We start from the raw sequence: 12,642 nt of genomic DNA on the forward strand, positions 1-12,642 counted from the left end.
TTCAATCTCCCGAGTACTATCCCCCCCACCACCAAAAAAAGAAAAAAAATTGCAGATGAATTATTTGACTCACATCTGTAATCCTGCCTACTCAGGAGGCAGAGATCAGGAGGATCATGGTTTGAAGCCAGCCATGCAAATAATTCACCGAGAGACCCTATCTGGAAAAAACTAATCACAATAAAGGGCTGACAGAGTGGCTCAAGATGAAGGCCCTGAGTTCAAACCCTAATACCACAAGAAAAAAAAAAAAAAAAACACATGATTTGGAAGGTAGGTTAATAAGACAGTCAACAGAAACTCCTATGTGAATTAAGTGAGGAAAAATAATTGAGTTTCTTCAGAATAGGAACCACACTAAGTAAAATAGAATGTTTGTGTTACTGTTTGGAATTCTGCTAGGACTGTCTTAAAAAACCCATAATAATCTTGAAGCTCAGACAGACCTGTTGGACTGCAGTGTAACTCAGTGGTGGAGCGCATGGGCTAGGCCATGGGTTGATTCCTCCACTGCAAAGAAAGGACCACCGTTAAGGAATGATGTCAAGCAAATGTGTTTAATCAAATTAATAAAGTTGATCTCAGACAGGTGCTAGCTTTTACCCATGATAAAGTAATACCTCTTAAAGTTTAAAGCCTATATGCTTGTTATTTGAACAGGTTGCTCTAATATCTCTTAAACCCTAAGGTTGGGTCTTTTGATTTGTTTGGTTAATTATAAGATGGGTGCCCTGGAGAAGTGTCTTTATATTTGACAGCTTTTGCTATTCTTGTTGAAGAGTAACAATTGAGGATTCTTCAACTACTTGACTCAAATGGGGAGCATTAAATATAAATCACTTTTGGAGTAGGGAGTGGTGTAAGAAAAAGTGACAAAAGATGGCACAGGATTACATGTGAACATTGAGATTCCATTTGTCCAATTTGGACTTTTATTGCTTTTACATACATAGTATGTGTTGGGCTTTAAATTCTAGACTGATGGATTAAAAGTTTTTTTATTTGGGTTGGAGGTCATATAGTTCATTGATGGAGGGCTTACTTGCCTAATAGGTACGAGGGTTCCAGTTTTGACTCCCAGCACTGTAAAAGAATTAATGTATGAAGAAGGGGTTTACTTTTTTTACATTGAAGATTGAGAGTGTTTAAAGCTCCTAACAAAAATTAGGTACTTAGAAACTGTTACATTACTACTCCTTCTGTCTCCTAGTTGTAGAAGTGTCACCAAAACTAGGGTGTCCACTTTGCATTCACGTCTTTTGATTATTCTTTTCAGAAGAGCCTTTCTCTTTATTTCCTTTCCGATAATTTTAACATCTTTCCTCTGTTAGCTTCTTTCCTCTTATTTCACATGGATATAGATGTGTTTTATTTTTAAAAATGTTCTTTCAGTTGATCTTTTATCTACTTCCCTCCTCCTTTGCCAGATTGTAGTTAACTTCCTGACCTTTTTTTTAACCTGTTCTCTGAAACTTTATTGGATTAGAATGTAATAAAACCTGCTTGTGTTGTAATTGACTTAATTTCTAAAAATTTATTTACAATTGTCTTTCTTTGTAGATTCACATTTCCAGTCAAAACTCAGAATTGAGTAGTGCTGCTCTCCAGGCCTTGGGGTTTTGTTTATATAATCCCAAAATTACCTCAGGATTATCAGGTAGATAAATTTATGACCATTAATATCTTTTGAATTTAAAGTATAAATAATTTGTTGTTATTAAACTTGATGTTAACTCTGAATTAGTTTCGTAACTTACAGATTAGATTTTCCCCTTTTTTTTCTTCCCGCCCACCTCCAACCCCACTGGGGTTTGAACTCAGGGCTCTGTGCTTGGTAGGCAGGCTTTCTCTAACACTTGAACCACACCCCTTGGCTTTTTTTTTTTCTTTGTTATTTTTCTGATAGGGTTTCGCTTTTATTTCCAGACTGGCCTGGACTGTAGTCTTCTGATTTATGCTTCCCTTGAAACTGGGATAGTTGACGTGCACTGCCATGTTCAACTTTTTATTGGTTGAGATGGATTCTCAAAGACTTCTTGCCCAGGCTGACCTTACTGAGATTTTCCCAATCTCAGTCTCCCAACTAGCTAGGATTGCAGGTGTGAGCCACCATGCCTGGCCTCATTGGTTGTTTCAGACAAGGTCTGACTATGTTAGCTTGGCTGAACTTGACCTCAGACTCTTCCAGTCTCAGCCTCTGGAGTACTGGGATTACAGATGTGTGCCATCATGCCTGATGTAGAATTTGCTTGTGAAAGAAAAAGAAAATGTTTAGATTATAACTTAGCTAGAAGTAAAAGCTTGATGATATAAAATCTGTTCTAGAAAATAAGGCTGTTAGAACATGATTGCAGGCTGGAGGTATAGTTAGTTCTGTGGTAGAGCGCATGGTTAGATGTGCAAGGCCCTGGGGATTTGTTTGTTTTGTTTTGGTTTTGGTGTACTGGGGTTTGAACTCAGCCTCATGCTTGCTGGGCAAGTGCACAAGGTCCTGGGTTTGATCCCCTGGACAAAGTAAACATGACAACTATAAAAATGAACCTTTTCTATGTTTATAGAACATAGCTTTTAATTTGATAGTTAATAACTAATTTATCTGGATTATTCAGACTTATACACTAAGGATCATGCTGACTTGAAAAGCTCTTTTACAGTAGTGGTATGGGTTAGGTAGGATAATTTGCTACTAAAAGTGGTAATGAAAGTGTTTCCAAGTTTCAGCTTACATGTTGCACTGCAGTTAGTCATTGAAAAGGAAACCTGCAAGCAAGGTGGTCTTTAGTGGAAGGAACTCAGGAGTAGATAATAAAGGATACCAGGAAATTGTTATAATCTTTTTTTTTCCTTGAGGGAAATGTTGCTCAGTATTTTTTCTTTGCTCTTTTTTTGGCAGGGGGAGGGACTGGATGTGTGTTCAAGGGGTAGAGCATCTGCTTTACAATCAGGAAGCCTTGAGTTCAAAACCCAGTTACCCCCCCCCCCAAAAAAAAAAAAAAGGTTTTGCCACTTTTTTGGGGGGGGGGTGATTTTGAGACATGGCCTTCTGCCCAAGCCTCCTAGCACTGCATATACCAATATACCTATATCGTTTTCTTAAATATAGATAGTATGTTAGCACCGTGAAGTAGTTGTTCATTTTGGGTCAGAGGTGTAAGATTCAGAACACTTTTTTGTGTGTGTGTGTGTGGTACCGTGGTGTGAACTCTGGGCCTCACACTTGTTAGACAGGCACTACCATTTGAGCCATTCCCACCTGTCCTTTTTTGTGTGTGTGTTGGGTATTTTTGAGATTGGGTCTTGCTTTTGTTGGCTGGGCTGGCCCCTAACCAAAATCCTCCTGATCTTCGCTTCCCAGGTACCTAGGATTAAAAGGTCTGAGCCACTGGTGCCTGGCAGGACTCATAACATCTTGCCCAAGGTTGCCTTATATCTTCCTAGAAATGATCCCATAGTTATTTCAGTTGTGCAGAGTACCCGATTGGAGTTTACCACTCATTGCGTTTGTTTTCTCCAAATATACTTACTCTCTGATCTGGATTTTGTGTTTCCGTTAGTTTGATGTTTGTCAGCCGTGGTTCTCTGGTCCTCTGGATCCACATTTAATTTTTTTGATTGAAGAATGTTATTTTTCTCTAGTTTTATGTTTGAGGTTTTAAAGATTGCAAAGTGTTCTACATAATTAAAGCTAAAACTGTTTTTTTTTTTCAGAGGAAAATATTCAAGAACTGTTTTTAAAACTGAATGATACCATTAAGAGTTCAGACAAAAATGTATGTACCAGGGCACTTTGGGTTATATCCAAACAGACGTTTCCCACTGAAGTTGTTGGTAAAGTGGTGAGTATAGTTTTTGTATGTGTTGGTATATGCCAATAAAAACATTTCTGGCATATTTGATTTGTATTTATTTGGTTCTTTTAGGTATCCAGTATAATTGATTCATTGGAAATAGTACTTAATAAAGGAGAGATACACTCCGCCGTTGTAGATTTTGAAGCATTAAATGTTATCATAAGGTATGCATTTGGATGCTGTGTAGATTAGAATGATTGTTTTTCTTTTGGCGGTACTGGTATTTGAACTCGAAGTCTCATACTTGCTAAGCAGGTGCTCTACCCCTTGAGGCACTCCATCAGCCTTATACTTAATGTTTTTGTGTGTGGGAGGGAGAGGGTGGGGGGAGAGATGGGGTTTGAACTCGGCCTCACGCTTGCTAGGCAGGTGCTCGACCACTTGAGCCACTCTGCCAGTCCTAGATTAGAATAATTGTTTCTGTAAATTTAGAATTCACTTTGAGGATTGGGCTTTTGGGATCACATTTTTGTGGTATTGGGATTTGAACTCAGAGCCTCGTGCTTGCTTCTGTACCACTGTACATCCTCAGTTCTTATTAAATATTGTTTTCCTTTTTTTATGAGACACGGTCTTCCTAAGTTCCCTGGGTGTTTTCTAGCTATGATTCTCCTTCCTCAGCCTTCTAAGTGCTGTGATTACATGCATGTACCACCATGCCCAGCCGCTTTCTGGGATTTAAGTATGAGATGGGTATTAAAACAAGGGAATGTCTTTTTAGACTAAAACTCTCAAAGATAGGTTATAGGAAAACGATGCATAGGTGCCAGCTTTATTTTTACTGACAGACTTATAAGTAAGTCTTGATTATGTTCCTGCTGATAACACAGTTCTAGTTCTAAAATTATATACTAAAGCTTTTATAAGAGTTTGAAAAATAATGTAGAGTAATAAGCAGGCTAGTGCCTAGCTGGGAACAAAAATCCTCCACCTTCTTCTTACCTCTCCCTGCTCTTCAACAGACATGCTAACAGCAAAAGCTTTCCTTGTTTTTCATTCTTCAATGTTTTCTTCAGTTGTTGTGCGATTTCCTTTAATTACTTAGTGTGCTGATGTTATGATTGAATGCTCAGATAATACCATGTTTAGCTATCTCCATAAGGATTTTAAGTTACATTATTAACAATTAGTGTTTTAAAATTTTCAATCTGAGGACAAGATAGTGTTTTTCTCTCTATAAATTTTGTAAAAACAGGCTGGATATGTAGCTCAGTGATAGAGCGCTTGCCTAACATATATGAGGCCCTTGGTTCAATCAACAGTGCCACCAAAAAATATAGCATATATATAATATATATGCAGTAAATTTAATACTCATACAATATATATATATTACATACACATACAATATGGTACAGAAGTATACAAATCGGCAAATAAAATTTTTACCTATTTATCTGTGCCTATGTACATATATTTTAAAACAAATAGGTCATAGTAATTTATGCACTTTTTTTGTGTTGCTTATTAAACTTAAAAAATGAGGCCAAGCTAATTTAGTCATTGATTTCTCTAATAGGCTAATTGAACAAGCCCCAGTTCAAATGGGAGAAGAGTCTGTGAGGTGGGCAAAATTGGTTATCCCATTAGTGGTTCATTCAGCGCAAAAGGTACATTTACGAGGAGCCACTGCTCTGGAGATGGGAATGCCGTTGTTGCTTCAGAAACAACAAGAAGTAGCATCTCTTACGGAGCAGCTTATGACTACTGTAAGTATTGTGTTTTATAAAAATTACCTGAATGCACTAAGGTTCTGCACTTAAAAATCACTTAAATCATTGGTATAATTTTATTATGATAGAAGCCTTTAGCTTTGAATTAGAACAGAAAGAATTGTGCTGGGGATGTAGGTAAGTAGGTAGAGCATATGTGTAGCATGGTTTGAGGCTCTAGGTTCTATTCCCAACCCCATATACACACAAAAATTTCCTGAAACGTAAAGAATTGGTTAAGTCAGGGTAGGCAGAAGGGGAACTTCTTATTCATTTTTACTACAGTCTGGGTATTTTATACCATCCTCAATAGATGGTTAATTAAAAGGATTTGTATTTCTGAAAAAGGGAGAGCAATAACTGATTCAGGGCTATTGTAAGATACCACACACAATAATAATTTTCTTTTGGATGGGTATACTTCTGTAGCACTGGGGTTTGAACTCAGGGCCTCATCTTTACAAGGCAGGTGCTCTTACTGTGTAGCTAGGATTATAGGCATGAGCCACTAGTGCCTGGCTGGAGGGGTATAATTTTATTGTGGTAAAGATTATTTAACTGAGAATAAATTTTTGGAAATTATTTCTAGATTTTGATACTGAATGTTATTTTCTTTTTCCAAGAGAATATTTGGTAAATATTTTACTCTTGTTTACAGAAATTGATCTCAGAACTCCAAAAGCTGTTTATGAGCAAAAATGAGACTTATGTGTTAAAATTGTGGCCTTTGTTTGTCAAGCTTCTTGGAAAGGTAAGTGCCATAGTTAATAAGCAGTCCATAATTTTTACATTACAGAATGTTTGATTTTTTTTTTTAACTTAGTTCATTCTGTCCCCCTTATTCATGTTTACTTATTTGTTTACTCACCTTTATTTGTAAACCCTGTCAATCCTTGTCTTGCTTTCACATCACTTTTGGGCACACAGAGTGGCAAAGAATTGGTCACTCAGTGCACATTTTCAGCAGAGGTCCAGCAAGGTTATGCTCTGCATTTTTGTTTCAGCTTTCATAACCTTAAACTAGTGTCCCATTTGTGGTCCATTTAGTTTTGCAGTTTTCTGAACATTCTTTCTTGGTGATTTCACCATTGATGGACTTCAAGCGTAGGGCTAAGTGGTAACTTGAGTTCCTAAGCACAGGAAAGCTGTGAGGTGCCATATGGAGACTAAATATGATTGTTCTGGCAGCCAACAGTGTTGTTGGTTTTGAGATCAATGGTAGAAAATCAATAGTATATTAAATATGATGTCTTTCAGATGAGAATAGTTGACAAAAATTCTATGACCAGAGATTCAAACTCAACCCTGTATTTATTTCCTGTAAGAGTGATGGCCAATATTTGCTAAATATTTGTTGTTATTTGCTTTATAGAACATAAATACTGTGAATAGTGAAAATCAAGTGTTACCTAAGCCACTTTTGGAGGAAATGGTACTCTTGTAGCAAATACATATAATTATTGTGTACAATATAGGGCTATTAAATACACTCACAATTGCATATACTCCAAAAACTGTATAAATATGTCTATACCCAAAACTTTTTCGTCATCCCCAATAAAAACTATCCCAGAAGCAATAACTCACATCCTACCCACTCTGTAACCCCTCTTCTCCTTTCTTAAAAGCCTGTGTCTGCTTATTTTTATTCCAAGTACCTCGTGTAAGTAGAATCACAGGACATTTGGCCTTCTATGTCTGGCTTATTTTATTAAACATAATGTTCTCAAGATTTGTTCATGTTACTGCATATATTAAAACTCTTCCTTTTTTCCTTTTTGCCAGGGACCAGTGGCTCATGCATGTAATCCTAGCTACTTTGGGGGAGAGGGGGTTTGAAATAGGGAGTGTTGGGATTTGAGGCCAGCCTGAGCAAATAGTTCATGACACCCCCATCTCCAAAATAACCAGAGCAAAATGGACTGTAGGTGTGGCTCAAGTGGAAGAGCACCTGCTTTGCAAGTGCGAAGCCCTGAGTTCAAACCCCATTCCCACCAATCCTGCCCCCAACTTCCCTCTTAAGGCTGAGTAATATATACCACATTTTGTTTATCTGTTCGTATGGATGGATGTTGCGCTCTTTTCAACCTTTAAGGCTGTTGAAAATGATACGGTAAACATTAGTGTAGAAAATACGTTGGAGTCCTTGCCTTCAAGTTTCTGGATGTACATTTAGGAGTAGAATTATTGGGTCATGTAGTGGTTCTGTGCTTAGTTGAGAATCTGCCAAACTTTTTTCTAAAACAGCTGCACCATTTCATATTCCTATCCATAATACACTAAAGTTCCAATTTCTCAGCATCCTTGCAAACATAATAATTTATTTCCTTCCTCCCTCCCTCCCCTTCCCTTTTCCTTCCTCTCCCCCCTCCACTCTTCCTTCTTCTCCCCCCTCCCCTCCCATCTTCCTTCCTCTCCCCCCACCCATCCCGTTCCCTAGGCATCTCAGGAGTTTTGATTTGCATTTCTGATGCTCATCTCTTCATGTGGTCTTTGGCTATTTGTTTTATCTTCTCTGGAGAAATCTCTATTCAAGTCCTTTGCCTGTTTTTGAATTGGGTTGTCTGTTGTGGCTCTTAATATGTTTTCTTATCACTTTATGTCATTTGCAAACATTTCCTTCCATTCTGTAGGTTGTCTTTTTTGTGTTTTTATTATCTTCTGCACAAACTTCATTTTTGGAGGATGGTTCTAGACATCAAACCCAGGGCCTTGCATGTGCCTTCCTTCATGCAGACTTTTTTTGTGCTTGCTTTTTTGATGCTGGGGATTGAACCCCAGGGCCTTGTGCATGCTTGACAACTGCTCTGCCACTGAACCATATTCCTGCCCTTGCACACACTTTTAAGTTTGGTAAAGTTAAAATATATTTTTAGTTGTCTGTGCTTTTTGTTTCATATGTGTGAAGGGTACCCAAATCCAATGTCAGGATTCTTCATTTTTTTGAGTTTTTAGTTCTTGAACCATGTTCTTTGAACCATGTGAACTAATTTTTGGGTAATGTGTAAGGTAAGCATCTAGCATCATTCTGTTGTGTGTGGATATTTGTTCTTCTCAGCACCATTTGTTGAAAGCTTCCTTATTGAATGGTTCTGGCACCCTTGTCAAAAGATAATTGAACAGACATGCGAGTTTATTTCTGGGTTCTATTTTCTTGGACTATAAGGCTGTCCTTGTGGCAGTTTGGTTTTCTTTTTTGTCCTGCCGGGATAAGAACCCAGAGACTCACCTGCTAACCATAAGTGTACCACTGGCTATACCCTCAGCACCATATTTTGTTGTATTTTGTTTTGGAATTACTAGGATTTGCACTGGGGTCTTCACACTTGCAGTGCAGGTGCTGTGCCACTTGAGCCACATCTCCAACCCTAACACCATGTTTTAATTATGGTAGTTTTGTACCAAGTTTGAAAGACAGTAAGTGTGTGCCCTTCAGTTTTATTGTCTTCAAGATTATTTTAGCTGTGACCAGGATCTTTGCAATTACATGTGATTTTTTTTTTTTTTTTTGCTATTGGGGTTTGAACTTAGGGCCTTTACCTTGAGCCACTCCACCAGCCCTTTTTTATGAGAGGTATTTTCGAGATACAGGGTCTTGCGTACTATTTGCCTGGGCTGGCTTTGAACCACGATCCTTCTGATCTCTGCCTCCTGTGCTAGGATTGCAGGTTTGTCAGCCACTGGTGCCCATCCTTATATGTGAATTTGAGGATCACTTTTCTATAATATATGAAAGACTATTGAAATCTTGATGGAGATTATACTGAGTCTGTAGATTGCTTTGGGTTGTATTGCCATTTTACATGCTCAGTCCTATCCATGAATAGAAATGTCTGTTTATTTAGATCTTTAACTTATTTCAACAATGTCTCCTAGTTTTCTTCATACAAACTTTTCACTTCTTTGGTTAGAACTGTTCATCTTGTGTCATATAATGATGCTTCTGTTAGTAACAGACCACGTCACAGTGGTCCCATAAAGATTTTAGAGGAGCTAAACGTTGCTGTCATCTAGCAAGATGATAATCAGCACAATCTTTTAAATTTTTAATTGTTTTTGTGGTGCTAGGGCTCAAATTCATGCCCTTGAACGTGACAAGCAAGTACTCTGCCACTGAGCTATAAAATCCACAGCTTGGCATAGCATCTTAGTGCAATGCATTACTCATGTATTTATGGTGATGCTGTTGTCAACCAGCTGTACTGCTGGTCATATAAAAGTATAGTCATACAAGTTTTGATAATGAGCAGTTGTGTTACTGCTTTATAACGTCTGCTCCTAAGTATAAAGAAGTTTACTGTGAATCAGTATGCTGTGTTAAGCCAGAGGAAAATTTGTCTCATTTTTACTATGTGTATTGGTTACAACATCATCTTTTGTGCTAGATTTAATCTTGTGTTTTGTTCATCGAGGCGCTAGGGACAATAAGTTATACCATATGTACACCAGACAAGGTATGTGGAAGACTATTCCATCTAAGTTTATGCCAAGTATACGTTTTTTTGTTGGTACTGGTGTGTGAACTCGGAGCTTTACGATTGCAAAGCAGGCATTCTGTCTCTTAAGCCCCACCTCCAGTCCATTTTGCTCTGGTTATTTTGGAGATGGGGACTCAACCTACTTGTGTGGGCTGGCCTCAAATAGCAATCCTCCTGACTTCAGCCTCCCAAGTAGCTAGGATAATAGGTGTGAGCCACTGGCGTCTGGCTAAGTTTTTCTTTTGTAAGTTGTATCTCTTTTCTCACTTACTAGATTTTAAATTTCTAAGTGCATATATTAAGTGTGTAGATAATGAAAACAGTGCCTGTTTTTTTCCCCCTCATGCAGATAAATAACTTTTCATATGGTTTTTCTTTTTTTAGACCTTGCATCGAAGTGGGAGTTTCATCAATTCTTTGTTACAACTGGAAGAACTGGGATTTCGTAGTGGAGCTCCCATGATTAAAAAAATAGCTTTTATTGCTTGGAAGAGCTTAATAGATAATTTTGCATTAAATCCAGGTATGTAAATAATTTAAAATTTTTCAGTTTCGTATGAATTTCATTTGAACATAGAAGCTTTTCTGATTTTTCTGGAATTTATATTGAAACTTACCTGTGTTTAACTTTAAGGGAACAGGAAGAAATATGTAGTCAAAATAGAACTTAAAGAAAATTGCTAATACAAGGTTTGTTTTTTACTAGGAGTGTGACCCAAGTGGTAGCACCCATGTGGGCAAGGCCAAATGCAATCCCCAATACCACTAAAACGCAACAAAATAAACTTGTCTTAAGTTGTTCCAAAAGCTGAACAAAGTGAAAAATACTATTTGTGGCTTTCTTTTGATGTCTTAGTAGGCCTGAGATAGATTACGACTGTTTTATTTTTTTTGCGGTACTGGTATTCGCCACTTCCACCACCCCATTTAGGACTATTTTAGAAAAATTGTGTATTGCCAATAGATGATAGGAAACAATAATAGCCATGACAAAAACATCAGTAACTTTGAAACATCTTCCAGTATTTCTAGAAGTACTCAATACTGGGTTAATGGCATATGCCTGTAATCAGGAGGTGTAGGCAGGAGGTTCACTAGTTCAATTCCATCCTGGGCTATAAAACTTCTTTTTTCTTTTTCTTTTTTTTTTTTTTTTTAAAGTACTGGGGTTTGAACTCAGGGCCTCATACTTGATAAGCGGGTGTTCTACCACTTGAGCCACTCCCCAGCCCTGAAACTGTCTTTAGATACCCTCCCCTCCCTGTCACCTCCTCACCCCCCCCCCCCCCCCCCCGCCAAAAAAAATCCTGTACATACTTCTACTTAAATCTTATTGTATAGAATGGCTAAATGACAGGCTAGAGAAAGAGGTCAAGGATTGGACACCCATTACAGTCCTAAGTAAAATCAGGTTTTGTAATTAAAGGAGACTGGTTTATTACATGGCTTTTAGTAATCTCTGCTACTTTTGGGATGTTATTGTGGAGCCCTTCTTGTGAATAGGATAATAGGAGTTCAAAAAAAAAAATCTTGGGCGGGAGGTTTGTTTTTATTTATTTGTTTATTTTGCAACACCGGGCTTTGTACATGGCCTCATATTTGCTAGGCGGGTGCTCTTACTTGTGCTGCTTGGCCAGCACTTTTTTTGTGATGGGTTTTTCTGACTTAGGGTCTCTGCACTATTTGTTTGGGGTTGGCTTTGAACCATGATCCTCCTGATCTCTGCTTCCTGAGTAGCTACAATTACAGGCTTGAGGGTGGTTTTTCCATAGTGATCTGACTTGAATTTTTTTTTTTTTTTTGTGGTGCTGGATCAGATGCGAGGCAATACTGAGCCACATCCTTAGCCCTGCCTTCACATCCTTAGAGAAGTGACCATATTCTGGTCATTTCTTTTGGGGGGGCACTGGGGTTTGAACTTGGCCTCACACTTACTAGGCAGGTGTGACTTGCAGTTACTCTGCCAGCCATGTTTTGTGTTGGTTATTTTCAAGATAGGGTCTGGCTTCAGACTGTGATCCTCTTGATCTCTGCCTCCCAAGTAGCTAGGATTACAGGCTTGAGCAACCTGTGCCGGTTTAGAAGTGGAAATTGAAAGAGCTATGTGACAGAGTAATAGCAAGAAACACTGATACTTACGAAAGGTATTCCACCAGACACTTTGACATCTCAGACTCTTTTCAGGCCTTTGTAATAAGATACTTGAGCACAGGCTATGTCTTGTATTGCAGTCCCAATCACATGGTATGCATCTGGTAGAAATATTTGGTTTAAAAACTTAGATTTTGACTGACGCCACTGGCTCATGCCTGTAACCTAGCTCAGGAGGCAGAGGTTAGGAGAATCCTTATTCGAAGCTAGCCCAGGCAAGTAGCTCATGAGACCCTGTCTCAGAGCACTCATTACAAAAATGGGTTTGATAGAGTTGCTGAAGGGATAGAGCACCTGCCTAGCAAGCATGAGGCCCTTAGTTCAAACCCCAGTTACCCCACTACCGCCACCAAAAAAAAGTTAAATTTCATTTGTATGTTGAATTTTAGCAACCTGATTGTTGTTAAAGTTGACCTGAATGTAACAAGTTTAGACTTTATGTATCCGTGG

General features: G+C 38.3%; 1 protein-coding gene across 3 annotated transcripts in view; it reads left to right on the forward strand.

Moving 5' to 3' along the window:
- Window positions 1-12,642, forward strand: part of Rif1 (replication timing regulatory factor 1) — a 54,139-nt gene that overhangs the window by 2,920 nt on the left and 38,577 nt on the right. For all 3 annotated transcript variants that reach the window (XM_074070733.1, XM_074070732.1, XM_074070734.1), the window contains 6 exons: window positions 1,561-1,657; window positions 3,709-3,836; window positions 3,921-4,015; window positions 5,371-5,560; window positions 6,222-6,314; window positions 10,426-10,564. In XM_074070733.1, coding sequence (XP_073926834.1) covers window positions 1,561-1,657; window positions 3,709-3,836; window positions 3,921-4,015; window positions 5,371-5,560; window positions 6,222-6,314; window positions 10,426-10,564 — 742 coding nt within the window. The remainder of the gene's footprint in view (window positions 1-1,560; window positions 1,658-3,708; window positions 3,837-3,920; window positions 4,016-5,370; window positions 5,561-6,221; window positions 6,315-10,425; window positions 10,565-12,642) is intronic.

This window comes from Castor canadensis, chromosome 4 (genome assembly GCF_047511655.1).
Source record: "Castor canadensis chromosome 4, mCasCan1.hap1v2, whole genome shotgun sequence".
Lineage (NCBI taxonomy): Eukaryota > Metazoa > Chordata > Mammalia > Rodentia > Castoridae > Castor > Castor canadensis.